We start from the raw sequence: 14,530 nt of genomic DNA, 5'->3' as shown, positions 1-14,530 counted from the left end.
CTGTAGTGTCCTTTAATTGATGCATGAATTTAAGTCGTGCAGAACGATTTCGCTCTTTCTTTCTTTCTTCCTTGCTTTCCTTGCTTCTTTCTTTTTCTCTTTTTCTTCTTTTTTCTTTTTTTCCTTCTTTCCTTCTTTCCTTATTTATGTGTTTCTTTCTTCATTTCTTTTTCTTCCCTTCTTTCTTTGGTTCTTCATGTCTTTCTTTCTTCCCTGCTTTCTTTTCTTCCCTTCTTTCATTTCTATCTTTCTTTCTTGCCTGGCTGCTTAGGTTGTTTATTCCTCACAATATGCTCTCCGACGTTAACGGGGAGGAAACTACCACGAAGCCGTAAAGTCACCGCTGTACTTTCTTGGCATGGTTGAAGAAAAAGCAGGGACTGCACAGCCTATCAATGAAAGCTTGGAGAGAGAGAGAATCAGGGAGAGATATCGCGTGCGTAGATCGCCATCAGCAAGCAAGCTGGCGCCTTAGCTTCTTTAAGCGAACAGATCTCCATCACACGCGGGAGAGCTCATATACCTCCTCTGCCACCAGTACAGGGGAGGTATTTATACATATAAAAAGCCGGCTCTTTACGATGTTGGCACACTTTTAATGAGCCACGCTCGTTAATAACGCTCGTAAAAAAAAAAAGAGCAACGAGAAACGGGGCCAAGAGGAAACCGCTGTGAGCTTGTGCGCGAGGCTGGCGAGGTGATGACGCAACTTTCGTCGCCGCTTCGTTTATCGCTTCCACTTCGAACATTAATTTCGCTTTACTAGCCGCGGTATCTCTTCTTTAGCGCTTTTCTCATCTTTGATTCTTTCTATTTTTCTTCCCCGCGCGCCTTGCTGCAGCTGCCATGTTGCGTGCATTGCGGCGGAGCCCGTTAACGGGACTTCGCCTGCAGGCCTCTTCGGGAGAGTGACTCGTTTCTTGGCATTAACCTTGCCACTTTTATTTTCCTTTTTTTTATTTTAAAGAGTCCTTCGTCTCCCCTTCGCTTCTTTGCATCTTTCGGTGTCTAGGTCAATCCTGGTCGTAAATGAAACGACGTTGCCCGTTGTTTATCTCGAGCTGCTGTGCGTTAGCTTAGTGATTCGAGCCTCTTTAGCGTAGCGCCATCTGTCCACTGGTCTTTGAACTGCGGGGCAAAGCGGTGCCTGGGAGGTCGAACATCTTTTCTTTTTGGCGATAGCATCTGTTATTGCCGAAGGACGCGCGAAACCATCTGGAGAAATTGGGGCGAAGAGCCTGTTGACGTGTGGAGAAGGCGCCAACCTTCCGTTTACTTTTGTCCGCCTGCGTGTGTTTTCTTTTTTTCTTTTTTGGGTATGTGGCCTCTGCGTTTGAGGGTTTAACGAAGGGGCCGCCAGGTTCCGCCCGGCGCACTTTCGATAAGCTGTGTACCAGTGCTGTGCCTGGGAAACACTTTCCTGTCTAACGTATCAACAGAACTCGAATCTGCAGACGTTTTTCGTGACGTTTCCGAACTTTGAATTTCACTTTGATTTGCCGCGCAAGGAATTATACGGCGTAATCGTATCTAGTTATTATTTCTTCTTTTTTTTTTCCATGGCACCACGGTCATAAATATAATATTTCCTTTTGTTGGGCTCTTCGCATTGCGTGGCAGTGCGCTGTGACAGTGAGAGTGCACTACATAGCGTTTCCAGATGTATGTTTACAGTCGGCGTCAAAACTTTGCCGGATGTGGGTTCCACCAAACAGCTCGAATTCCGCCCAGATATATTTTTTTACTTGCACCCGGTAAGAAAACTGTACAACTTTATAGGGATGTGCAAATAGTCGAAAGTTTCGCATGAGAAACTTAACATCATCCCATTCGATTGTGCCTTCGAATCGGATACTCACTATTCGTAAATGCGGATGTCTTTCGAAGATTATGCAAAAAAAGGAGGTGAGGCGTGCAGACGGACACCTCACCTCTTTTTTTGCATAATGAATCCTTACCAACTAGCTCAGCTTTCTGTCATTCTTTCGAAGAGCTTACGACTATCCAAAAATCGTCAACTGTGCTCTACGAAACAGAAAATAGGAGCCAGTGTACAATTAATTTCATCCACGCCGCCATACTAGGCATGGAGCATCAGAAGTTACATAGTGTTAGAGGCTACGTCGCTCACGCAGCCATACGTCTCCGGCTGAACCATGATCACTCGCACTGTCCAAAAAGTCCTATTCGAAAAAAAAAAAAAAAAACTGCTTATTTAATTCTTTCTGATGCTCCATCTGTGCTTTCAATAAACAAGACTTACGCGTTGTGGTTGCTTAGTGGCTACGGTGTTAGGCTGCTAAGCAGGAGGTGGCGGGTTCGAATCGCGGCCATGACGGCCGAATCTCGATGGGGGCGAAATGCGAAAACGTCGTGTACTTAGATTTAGGTGCGCGTCAAGAGAGCCCCAAGTGGTTCAAATTATTCCAGAGTCCCCCACCACGGCGAGCCTCATACTCAGATCGCGGTTTTGGCACGTAAAACCCCGTAATTTTCGATAACTAAGGCCTCATAACGTGCAATGTAATAAGGGATACTAGCTAACGTTATAAACACTACGATGTGAGTATTGCCTTATATTAACGGTGAAAACTGCGGTCCCTCATTCCAAAACTATTCTAACGGTATTCGATATTTGATTCGATTCGCTTCTGGAACTGTTAGATTCGTAATCTACTCTCTCTCAAAAAGGACTTAAAAAAAAATACCCTTACAACCCTATTGGGGGTCGTGTGTACACTATAGTTATCATGTGAGGTTGGAGACGCACGATTTCATCGTGCTGGTGCCCGAACGTGGTGGCCACAATGACGTCAGTGCGCCATATGATCACGCGTACATAGCTTTTTTTTTTCTTTCTTGCTTTTTTGCAAGGACCGCTTTTTCACTCGGTTATCACGAGTATGGATTCGTCGCTGGATGCGAAACCTCTTTCGTGCTGTCGTTATTTTTTGTCTTTGTTTACGCGGCTTCTCGATTTGCTAGTACTTCAAAATTATGGACGCAGGACGTGGATGCAAGAGAGAGAGAGAGCAAGGACAGGAAAGGCAGGAAGGTCATCCAAACGAGCACCCGGTTTGCTACCCTGCACGGGGGGTGGGGGAAAGGGGAATACATAGAGGAAAAGAGGGAGAGAGTTAGCACTGAGGGCGTGTTGGAGGATGCACAGGGGCACTATAACGCAAGCTATATATACGGGCAGGTAGCAAATCTGAATTCCACACTGCCATGCGCAGGCTCAAGAAATACTAAGCTCTTTCACATGTTGGACTCCCCGTGAGCTTCTCACGCAGACTGCGGACCCAGTCACGAACCATGTATGAGCTCGCGTCTATACTAGCTTTCGCTAGTATCGATTCTCTCGCCCTGAAAGGCTCTGTTCTCGCTCCAGAGAGAGCAAATGATAAATGAAAGGTAGGGAGGTTAACCAGGAATGAGCCCGGTTGGCTACCTTACACTGGGGGAAAGGGAAAAGGGGGCGCAAAGATTAAAAGAAGGGAAAGTCCACTGGGGATCTCATTCGGTCGCTCAGTCCGGATCACAGACGGGGACTCAATCCGGTAGCTATCAAACTGCAATTACTATCGCAGGTGCGTGCGTAATGGTTCAATCTATAACTCGACCTGATACTTTCGTTTCATATTCCTTTAGAAGAAGAAAAAAGAAGAAAGAAAACCGAAGGAAGCTCGCGTTCACCAATCTTGGGGCGGCTTTACTCGCCGTGCTATATTTGGTGCGCGCGCCCATCGTCGCTGTGGCGGCGGCGGCTGCGACCACTGGAGCGTTCGAAATGAAAGCTAAGCACAACCCCCGCCTCCGCAGCTTCCGAGCCGCACCGTTCTGTGCGGGAGAAACGGGGGCGGGCAAAGTCCCCAAAGTGCGCCCAGCGAGAGGTACTTATAAACTGCCGCGCCCGCGTGCTCGTCGCCGTAGCATGTGCACACAGTGCTTACTTATACGGTGGTGCCTCCGCGGATAGCCCCGCATAAAGAGAGAGAGAGAGAGAGAGAGAGAGAGAGAGACGAGAAAGGAAGCTTCCGGGGCGCCAGCGGCGGTGCTTTGCGGGGCAAGCGCATATCAGCTGGAGGCATCAGTCTCCCGGCGCTGTCCCTCGCGGCCAACGTGCGCATATATAGAATCGGCTGCAGTGCAGGAACGGAGTCGTACCTACCCGCTTACACTGCTTTCCTTTGATCCGCGGCGGCAGTGCATTCGTCTGGAGGCGGCGGCTGGGGACAAGTCGAAAGGATTCCTCGGCTTCTGGGGAGCGAGGGAAGTGGAAGGTTCTCGGCTTCTTCTTGTCTCTAAAGCATAAGGCGTGTTCACTTGGGGGCTGGCGGGGGGGGGGGGGGGGGGGGGGGGGACTGTGGCACCTCGTTTCTTGTTCTTTTGCCGCGTCTTTTCGGCTTTTTTGGAAGGGGTGCGCGCGCGGCTTTTGATGTGCAGAAATGTGCAGAGTCGTGGCTGCAGCCCCGGAATCTCGTCTCGGGTTCGAGCGGCCCGCGCCGGGTTCTCCGAGCCGCAACGCACACGTGTTCGCGCGTGTACTGCCTGCTCCAAGAAAAGCCTTATCGGATCTATGCAAACTCTCTGGAGGAGCGCAGCGAGAGCAGTTCCAGCTGAGAATGTGCCTCGATTGGTCCGAAAAGATTTAGAAGCGCAGTCAGGTGCCACCGCAACTCTTGCTAATCACTTTAGGGTTTTAGTGTTTTTCCATGGAGTACTTAAGAAAGGTCCCACGTATAGACTCTGGATATGCACAATATTTGACAGCTTTATCGCAATGCCTCGGCTCTCACGCTTGTGAGAATTCTTTGTAAGCCCGTTTACTATCGGATATGTTCAGGTGTGACGGAGAACTGACGCGGCGTAAAGTGAACGAGCTCTCCATTAGCGGACGCTGCAAGCGCGTGATCCAAGGCAACAATGGTAGGGTTGGGTGAACGGATTGGCGATGCCACTACATTTGGTGACACTGGCCAGTTGGTTTTTCTTATCTATTAGTTTTAATGCTGCGAGATCTCTGCGTATCTAATCTACGTGCAATATCAACAGTGTCAACGCTGACAAGCAGGCCAAAACACCACCACAAGGCCTTTTGCGCAACCCTTCTTTATTTTGATGGGGCACGGAGAAAGGGCCGGATCCCCACTCCTGCCAAGGTCACGATCGGGCACTTTTTTCTGTAGAAGGCAATATGTGTGCTTCAAGGAGGCAAGTTTCGGCGAGCACACTTGTTCGGCAGCGCACAAAGATTGGTCGTCGTTTCATTCGACGACACAGTTAAACTAGAACGCGTAATATTTCATCTCAACCCGCGTTCGACCCGCCAGGTAATGTTCACGACAAGTGGCTCTGTGCACATATTTTTCTCGTCTGCCCTGCCCTCAAGAACTGCGTGCTTAGGGGTGACAGTGAATGTGGTACTGCCCTTGAAGAACAATAAAATTATTATTAATGTCAATATTGCATTCGCTAATATGCAAAAGAGATTGATAATGTCAACTGCACAGTACACATATATCACATAGCTGTCGTGATATGAGTGGTGCCTCTTCTGAAGATAAATAGAACATGGTGATGCCATTAGCGGAATGTTTGTAGGTTTCTCGTTTCCAGCGGCATTCTAGTTAGTTTTGTGAGCTAATGTGTTGTTTTTTTGCCCCCGAACTAAACTCGTCAGAACACTTGTCTCATTGGCTTGCCTGTATGAGCGAACGGTGACATGTCCAAGTGTGGGAGCACGATGTCGAGCTTGCCGATATCGGAACCCTTTTCCACGAGTGCGTCGTATACCCAAATTCTTCATGCCTGTCAGTGCAGATTACCCTGCGTTACCGACGTCAAAGACGTCCCCATGCGGAGATCTGCTAGCTGTCTAACCACCATCTTTAGGCCGCAGCGGCGACCACGGTTGCTAGGTGGTGTAACTATCGAAAAGTGCGCGTTGATTCTCCAGCATTGTCAAAGTCTTCCCACATGTCGCAACTTAGCCAAACCTACAGACCGCTGTTGTGCCCACGACTCCCGTGCTGTAGGTGTAAATGCTTAGAACGGTGAAGTCCATGTATCTGTCCGGCTGCTGATTGTCTGACTCGACGCTTCGCACTCTTTTCCCTCGCAGACTGGCTACATCTACTCTCCTTCGAGGGGCATGTTCACCGTGGAGCCCGTCGGTGGCGGCGAGGAGCAGGACCAGCGAGGCGCTCACGTGCTCAGGCACCACCGAGGCGGCCAATCAGCGACCAGCAACAGCACACAGGACCACTCCTCTGGTGAGTGCGTGTGTTCGCTTCCAGGACTGCTGCAATTTCAGTGACGCTTCACCGTCTTTACAAATCTATCGCATACGCGACATTTCTTTCAGTCGCGTGGCTACGAAGCTATTCGGCTTACGGTGGGGTGTACTGTCCACAGAATTCCAATCGCTCACCGCCGAGATGGCCCAAAGTCCTAGTGCATACATATGTGCGACATTTTTTTCCCCCACCTGTATCCCTGTGTACTCACCGTCAGTGGCGTAGCCCGCGGGGGTGGGGGTGGAGCTTAAGTAAGGGTGCTTAAGTAAGGGCGTGCCACCCCCCCCCCCCCTCCCTTGCCTCTGAAAAAAACAAATATACTGCCTACGCACCTGCTCACCGTTCGGATGGAAAGAAACCATGTTATACGCTACGATTCTTTCACTTGTAGGAGCAAGTGCGAAGTACCCCGTCTAGCAGAATGAAAGGGGTACTTCGCACTTGTTACAGGCTGTAGTGGCTAATAGCGTATCCCGCATAATATTAGTTGATGAGACTTTATTAAGTGAAATTAGCTGCTCTTTCCATATAACAACATCAGGTTCTAATCTACAAATAACCTACTAATTGCAGCTTAAGGACGAATTCCGTGTTTCGTCTCCTTAAAGGGAAAATATTGCCGTCCACTCGAGTGCAGCACAAAGCTCCAAAGGAAACCCATACATGGCACTAAGCAAATTCGTATGGGTTTCAATTGTAGTTTCGGGCCACACTTACATGGATGAGTAAGTGAGTGGTCCACAATAGACGCGAGTAAACTGGACGTCACCTGGCCAAGCCCACTCGGGGACCATCAGGTGAAACCTAACGCCCCTCTCCGGAGCCCTCGGACTGCCAGGATTTGAGGTCTGGTCCTGGGCCCTAATGAGCTTCATCATTTCCTCTTGGGCAGAGGCGCAGCCCCACAGGACATGCTCGAAGTCCGCATGACCACCACACAGGGGTCAGTCCGATTTACACGGAAATTTTTCCCCCTCGCAATGATCTTCCTCCACCCGGCGGGATTCCGCACTGCGTCTTTGCGTTATTACGTCTCATTCCTCAACAATTGCCGTCTGCAAGCGGTGAACACAGGGCAGGAATTAAATGAACGCATAGTTTCGGTTTCTGTTGGGTTCTTTTTCTGCGTACGGGGCCTCGGTTCCCAGCCGTCTGTGGGACGTTCTGTTGAAACCAGTCGCTGGTTCTGCACTGGCGCTTCATGGTCGTGCTGCGCATCAGCTTCCGCTGCCGAAGCTAAATAACCCCGGGGCAGCTGTAAGCGCAACTGCAAGCTACAACTTACGCAGGAAAGTTACCTCGCATTGAGGTAGTCAGGCGTAAAGTAGCTTTAGCAAGGGCCCACACTTTGCCCTAATAGGAATGGCTGACGTGCTCCGTGTGCTGTCCACGGTTGCGTCGAGATTGTCAAACACCTGCGTGCGACTCTTCAGCTTGATGTACGGAGACAATCTCTCTGGAGCACACGAACACGATTGGCTTTTATTCACACGGGGAAGATACCAGAACACCGACCTCCTGTTCGATGGTGCACGACGCACTAAAGGCGCTTTGGGTGTTTCTTGAAGATTCATTGGGCGTGTCTCGATCGCCTTTCACCATCTGACGTTTCCTTGTAGGCGCATGCGCGTTTAGGAATTTCCCGTTTCCCTCCTTTCTTTTCAGTTTTCCTCCCGTCTCTCCTCTATATTTCAGCCAACTTAAAAAGAACGTCTGTCTTGACGTTACCGCTGAACGACTTATGTTGGGCGCAGTCAGTGAATGCTGTGGAACCACGTGAAACTCCGTGCAACTATATACAGCGCCTTGCAAGTACGTTTATACGACGCTCTGGGAATTTGCCGCAACAAAATCACGATGCGAGTTGGGTAAGTGGGAGAGGAAGCGCCCTGCTTTTCAGACTCTTTCTCTCTGGCTCTCCCACGCCCGCTACACGCCCGAAATTATACCGCGTGGCGCATTCACCTAACGAACCCCTTAACACAACGACGTGAAACCGCCAGACGCACCTGAAGCTATCAAGGAGGCGGATCGAGGCGCGTGGGTCGGTCCCGGAGTCATTGCAATAGCGGGGTGACTCGCGAGTATTTTTGCGTTCTTTGATTACGACGCTTAGCACATTTCTTTTTCTCGTGTGATACCATTGACGTGCGAGTGAAGTTGGACTGTTTCACGGTTTGTTTATGTATTTGGTAGCGAAGCAGCCTACCTTTTGTACGACGTTTATTAGCGTATAGACTGGCAAAGCGATCTGTCGTTACATGTCTATACTGCCTCCGCAATAATAAGTTGATCGCGCCGCTCATATATTCCACCGTATCTATTGCATTTTTTGTTCAGTCGTCAAAATCGCTTTTTGGCACCTGAAACGCGTACGCGGGGATTGTACAAGTTAAGAAGAGAACGGCAGCCTTCGTCACTGCACCAGCGGAATTAATGCGTCCGCATACTTCTTCGCCCGCGTTGCCAGTCCCGTTTCTTTGCATGCTATGCGCAATCCTCGCCCTCCTTCGCGGACTCGAGCGTGCCGTATCTCCGTATCACGCGCGTCGTGGACGTTATTCTGGTTTTGCTTTTTCCCCAGAGCAGACGACCACGTAGAGCATGCGTGTCGTCTGCAGCTGGCGTGCGTTCGTCGACACCGCAGCCGGGTGCGTGCGAAAGACTGGCTGTCTTAATGCGAGGCGCGAGCCAAATAAGCTTCCGAGGAGAGCCGTAGTCGAAAAGGTGGCGAGACGCCACGGAAAGGAGGCGGGGGACGTCCGAATAAGCCGGAGAAGGCGAAGTCGTCGTTAATAAATCGAGTACCAACGAGCGCGAAGCAAAAGAATTCCCCGCGAAATAAGAAAAGTCGTGCCAGCGACGCCAAGCACGGGTGCGGGAAAAGCAGACGACACAAGGGTCTACCGCGTCTGTCGTGTGCGAGAGGAGCAGACGGCATTAAAAAAAAAAAAAAAAAACACGAAGGATGGTGCATTAATCGCAGAGTAAAGTGCAGACGACGACGAAGACACGCCAGTATGAGGCTCCACACGCTAAGGAAGGCGCGGCGTGCGAGGCGAGGAGCAATTTCTATTTAAAATTCAGTTTCCGGCTTCTCTCGCTCCCCTCCCCTTCCCTGGCCGCCGGTAGTACATGTGTCATCTCTCTCTCGGGGCTGCCTCATATACGCAGAGCGCTGCGGCACTTAGGAAGGGCTTCCTTAATCTCTTGTATTTGTTTCTGTCTGAATCACCTAATCTCTTCGTCAGTCGACGCGCGCCGCAGGTGAGAACCTCGTTTTGGACGACACCGGGGGGTTTCTTTTCGTTGTCATCTGCCGTGGTCTTGGCGACTTTGGCGCTTTGCTTTTTTGTCGCGTTGCTTTCGAACAAGTACTGACTTTTACCTTCGAAGTTGTAGAAACTATACAAGTTTTCTTTTTTTTTTTTTGCACTTGGCTAGCATATGACGGTTGGGAAATAGTTCTATCATAATTTGACATGAAAGTTGGTCTCGAAATGATAAACCGTGCGTCATGTAGTTATGGTGTCGTCATGACACCGAACAAAATTAAGTGACGTCGTGGAGCAGCAGCAAGGCTGTATAGATATAATGACGTTTCTCATAAAATAATATCCATAACAACCAACTAGAGGGCCGTGCGCGTTTCTTCTGGTTGGGCTCGCGTGTGGCAAACGTAGCGAACGTAGGAAAGAATTTGAATCAATGTATGATGACGTCATGAGTCTTCCCTCGTTGGTAGCGAAAGGAAATTTGGTTGCTAGAAACAAGTATCGTAATAACTTTTTGGGGGCACTCTGATGCTTCCTAGTATTTCTTTCTTGGGTTTAGAGGGTTCGGACATTAGTATAACTTGAAAAAAGAAAGACAAATTGTAGACGCCACGTCATGACGTCACGTGTAGCGTAAAATAATTTACACCCTTAACAGCGAAAAAGGGTGCAAATCGATCTATAACTCACACTTTTCCATCCGTTCGCTCAAAATGGGTGTAAGGGTGTGAGTTACGGACCGATTTACTCTTTTTCGCTTTTGAGGGCGTAAGTTATTTAACCAGTGTGCCTTCGTCTCGTGCGTTTTTTTTTTTTTTTTGTCTGCTTCTGCGATCGCCGTCGCTCGATCCGGCTCGTCGCTCGACTGCCTTTTCCCTTTCGCCGAGCTTAATGCGGCGTCGCCCGGCGCCAGCGCGCTTTTCCAAGGAGCTGTGCCGCCGTGCGCAACGCGGAACGGCCGCCCGCCGGTTTCCGGTGCACGAACTGCCTTCTTCGTTGGTGGGCCGCTGACGCTGCGCCGCGAAAACAAGTTCGCGCGCTTCGTCGGCTGAACCGTGCGAAAGACGAAGAGCAAAAAGAAAGAGACCCGCTCTCCTCGCTGTCCTCGAACAAAGGTCCACCAGTGATGCCATGGTTGTGTCGCCGCGGCTCAAACAAAGACCACTTTTCCTTCGATGCCACAGAAAGCGGTCGGGCGCGTACCGGGGTCCTTAGTGTCAAGTTGCACGCAGGCTTCCGGATAGGAAGGGTGAGCTGGCTGTCTTGTAGCCTTTGTGTCGAACGGCGGCGGCGCGTTTTAGCTGTAACGAGAGAAGAGGGTTCTGCTCCTTCGACTGTGTTGAAATAGGTTGGTCACTCACCTAGGTGTACTTTTTCTTCAGGGTAAGCTTTGCGGATTGAAGTTGTTCCTTTTAGCGTCACGTGGTTTTAATGTAAAAATGCGCATTTAACAGAAGGTCTGCGTTTTCACTATTATGACGCTGCTGACATTTTCACCGGCAGTTAAGTAGAACATGGTTGGTAATGATAGCAGTGTACTCTCTGGTTAAACTATGTGACCCAAGATGGCGCCACTTGCGTTGCTACTGCAGGGCGCCCAGCTGTAATCCGGTATTCCGCAAAAGGTAATGCGTTTACGGACTAGCGTGCCCAATATATTCTAACGTGCGCAATAGAGCTATGATAACTTGAATTGCTGCAACAGTCTTTAACTAACTGCTGCACCAGTCTCTTGCCTTGAAAGGAGGCTTGGGGCACCTGAGGAGACGTTATTAGAGAGTTTTAATTTGTCCCCTGGGTTGCCGGAGCTATGCACAGCTGCGGCAAAAATGGTGGCGACACCTGATGATGCTTTGTCCAACTACAATTGAGTTTTCAACATGTTTTTTTTTGTGTGTGTGTGTGGCGTGTGTTCTCGTCTAGCGAAAATCGCGAAAAGTCGCAAACTATGCCGCTACTAACGCTTTACACCGGTTATCAAGAAGAACGTGATCGGACACTGCAGTGTTAGCTTTTTGAGCTCTCCGGTTAAATTCGGCATTACAACACGTACCTACCAGCATTGTTTCCTACAATGCGCCTCTACCCGGTATTCCGCAAACTGTATATTGCGTTTACGGACAAGCTAATACTCTAATGAAAAGCGAGTGGCGACGCCATCCTGAACTGCCCGCACGAGTTAAGCGTTACGTTATGAAATTTGACAACGTCTACTCGGGTCAACTTAACTACTGAGAGGATAACAAGTGCTAGTGGCATGCTGAAGAAATCGGTCAACATAGCGAGTTTCGGGAAATTTTATTGCGCCAAAACGACCCAAAACGAGCAGATGTCTCGTGACGTTTCACTGACATATAATGAAGCTTGGCTTCTGCACGAAATTTAAACGTGGGACGTGTATATATCTCGATTATTAACGAACTTTTCGTTCCCGAATGAAAGGAAATGAAATTTTGAAACAATACTTACCAGTGAAAGCGAACGTTGTGCTGTGTCTTTAGTGTCGCTTTGACAGAGCATTCACCACATGGTGGTGATGATGGTGATGATGATGATGACAATAAATGCAGTGGCACCCACCTACTCAAGTGGATTGGTCAAGTGTCGGGCGGATGTTAGAACCTTATTAGGGGTATGGCTTTAGAAATACGTAATTATGATAAATGAAAGCCAAGCAGAATAGAGAGATCTTTCTTGAACAGTCGTTCGGAATGAGCGTTAATAAGAAATATATAAAGTGCTGAATGATCGATTAATCAAATGATCTATATGGTTAACAACGGAATCGATTGGTCTGGAGAACGAAACAGTTGAGGCAGTTAAGTATCCTTACGTGATTTGAAGGCGAAGTTATCGCCTAAAGTTAGGACTCCACCTGAATCCACCTTGCTCAAATTTGCACGAACCTTAATCCACGCTATAATTCACCTTCATTCACTTTACATCACCGTAGGTATCTCGCAGTGTGAGCCGCTGCAGTTCCAGCGCTGGCAACGTGACGTCATCACTTGGTCACGTGGGTTTTTGTACCGTCGGATGTTGACGCCGGACGGACGCAAGATTTTTTTCGCTTCACGAGAAATACCACGCTTTTCGTTTTAAAAAGGTGCTTCGTCGTGGTACTGCCGCTCCGGTGCGCAGCGCGCGCACCTCCAGTGCTTCCCCCTCTCCACTCGCGTTGTAGAAAACTGTCGCGTCGCGTACGCTTCGCGCGGAGAAAGTAAGCGGCTTCCCTAGCCGCTAGAGGCGGCGGCGTGCTCGGTAATCGCGGCGCGACTGCTGGCGCCGTGGCCTGGCAGGCGTGACAAAAGCGCCGCAATTCGGCTCCGCTTCCGCTTCTGGCACGCCCGTCTCCTCACCACTGCCTACTGGCCCGTCAGCTGAACGACGTCGATTCAATTTCGAATGCGTGTCGGTGGAGGACGCGAACACAAAGATTGAAGCGCCGCTGTAGGCAAAAGAAATCGGGAGAAGGTAGGCGGAATGGAAGTGGACAAAGTGGGTTGCAGGGCTCCAAAAAACAAAGAAACGAACGCCGCTTGAAGTGTACAGTCTCGAGCAAAAGTTTAGAGACCGCGCTGTCAGAAAAGAAAGAAAGAGAGAGTGCTCCCGCGCAGCTCCTGAACGGAGAGTTGGTCGAACACGCGGCCTATATAGGCTGCACCTTTTGATTTCATTTTGACTCCCCATTCCTCGCTGTTATAAGAACCGATTGTCTTTTGACCATATTGTGAGCTAGCGTAGGTGAGGGTGATCACTGTCCGGAAAATCCGGACGGTACTACCACATGTACTCGTGTAATGGCCACATCTTGTTTTTTCTTTTTTCACAATTTCGACGAAGTGCGGCTCTTGCACGGGACTGAACCTTTTGGTCAAAATGGTGCCGGCGCAGCCGGCGACTTGTGTACGCCCCGGATGTACCATTGCATCAGAAGGCAACGCGAAAGCTCTCGCCATCTGGTAGCCGCACGCGGAAGTACACAGCGCTCGAAAATTCGCCAATGCGCACGCGCGGCATCGGGGCACTGAACCACGCTATTGCTTCACTGTTGAATTTTTTTTTCTTACAAATTTTGGACTGCCAAGTTGGGGGTGCGACCTCTACACTGGTGCGGCCCTTACACGAGTCTATCCGGTACGTATAGCGTTTTCGTTGCATTTTTTTTTTTTTTACGGCATGATTGTATCACTCGCTGCGTGACTGCGTCTACGCGCTCGCTGTGTGTAAACGCACACCGCTTGCGCCAGGAATGTCGCTCGCTTATACGCGTTCGCACATTGACGCGGCCGTGCGGTTTCTCACGGCTCGTTGTTCACTGTCGCGGGCCTCGAATTTCGAGCCGCACTTACGCTGTGCAAACCTCGTGCTTGGTTACCTCGTGTACCGCCTTGTCGTAGCTGCGAGCTCGGTGTCGGGTGTGTGGACGCTTGCGCTTCAACCTTCACGTTCGCGCACGCATGGCCACTGGATATATGTGCATGCAGGTCACTCCGGCCATCGTGAAAGGCATGAACTCGCATTGGCTGTGGTACAGTGTGGAGATGTTTTGGTGGCAAAGGTAGAGGATGTAACCGTAAGAAGATGACGGTACCCATGCGAGTTCTTTTAACACCAACTGGCCGAGCAATGAGCTGAATTGACCATTCTTATTTTGTTTTTATGTCCGAAAGCTGCATTGTTGGGTTGTGTAGGACGCTTAGGGGGAGGGTTTCAGAGTTACTATGAAAGGATATTTGAGGGCAAGCAGAACGATACGGGAATGGAAGTTCGTAGTGACCGCCATCTCGGAGAATTAAAGCGTTGAAAGCTTATATTTGAAATATCTTTCTTTAGTGCATGTCTTGCGCGTCTGGATACGTGAGTTTCTCATTGGGATTGTAAGGTTCAGAGCAAAACAACTTTCCAAGAGCAGCTGCTTCATTTGAACAACAGTTTGCCGCAACTGTTGGGACA

At 49.6% G+C, this 14,530-nt stretch overlaps 1 protein-coding gene across 3 annotated transcripts in view; it reads left to right on the top strand.

The window, feature by feature from the left end:
- Nucleotides 1-14,530, top strand: part of AdamTS-A (ADAM metallopeptidase with thrombospondin type 1 motif A) — a 379,851-nt gene that overhangs the window by 229,815 nt on the left and 135,506 nt on the right. For all 3 annotated transcript variants that reach the window (XM_055069149.1, XM_055069148.1, XM_050175991.2), the window contains exon 3: nucleotides 6,125-6,275. In XM_055069149.1, the coding sequence (XP_054925124.1) occupies nucleotides 6,125-6,275 (151 nt within the window). The remainder of the gene's footprint in view (nucleotides 1-6,124; nucleotides 6,276-14,530) is intronic.

This window comes from Dermacentor andersoni, chromosome 9, assembly GCF_023375885.2.
Source record: "Dermacentor andersoni chromosome 9, qqDerAnde1_hic_scaffold, whole genome shotgun sequence".
NCBI classification, from domain to species: domain Eukaryota; kingdom Metazoa; phylum Arthropoda; class Arachnida; order Ixodida; family Ixodidae; genus Dermacentor; species Dermacentor andersoni.
Note: the sequence above shows the minus strand (reverse complement) of the source record. Positions and strands in the feature narration are given on the sequence as shown.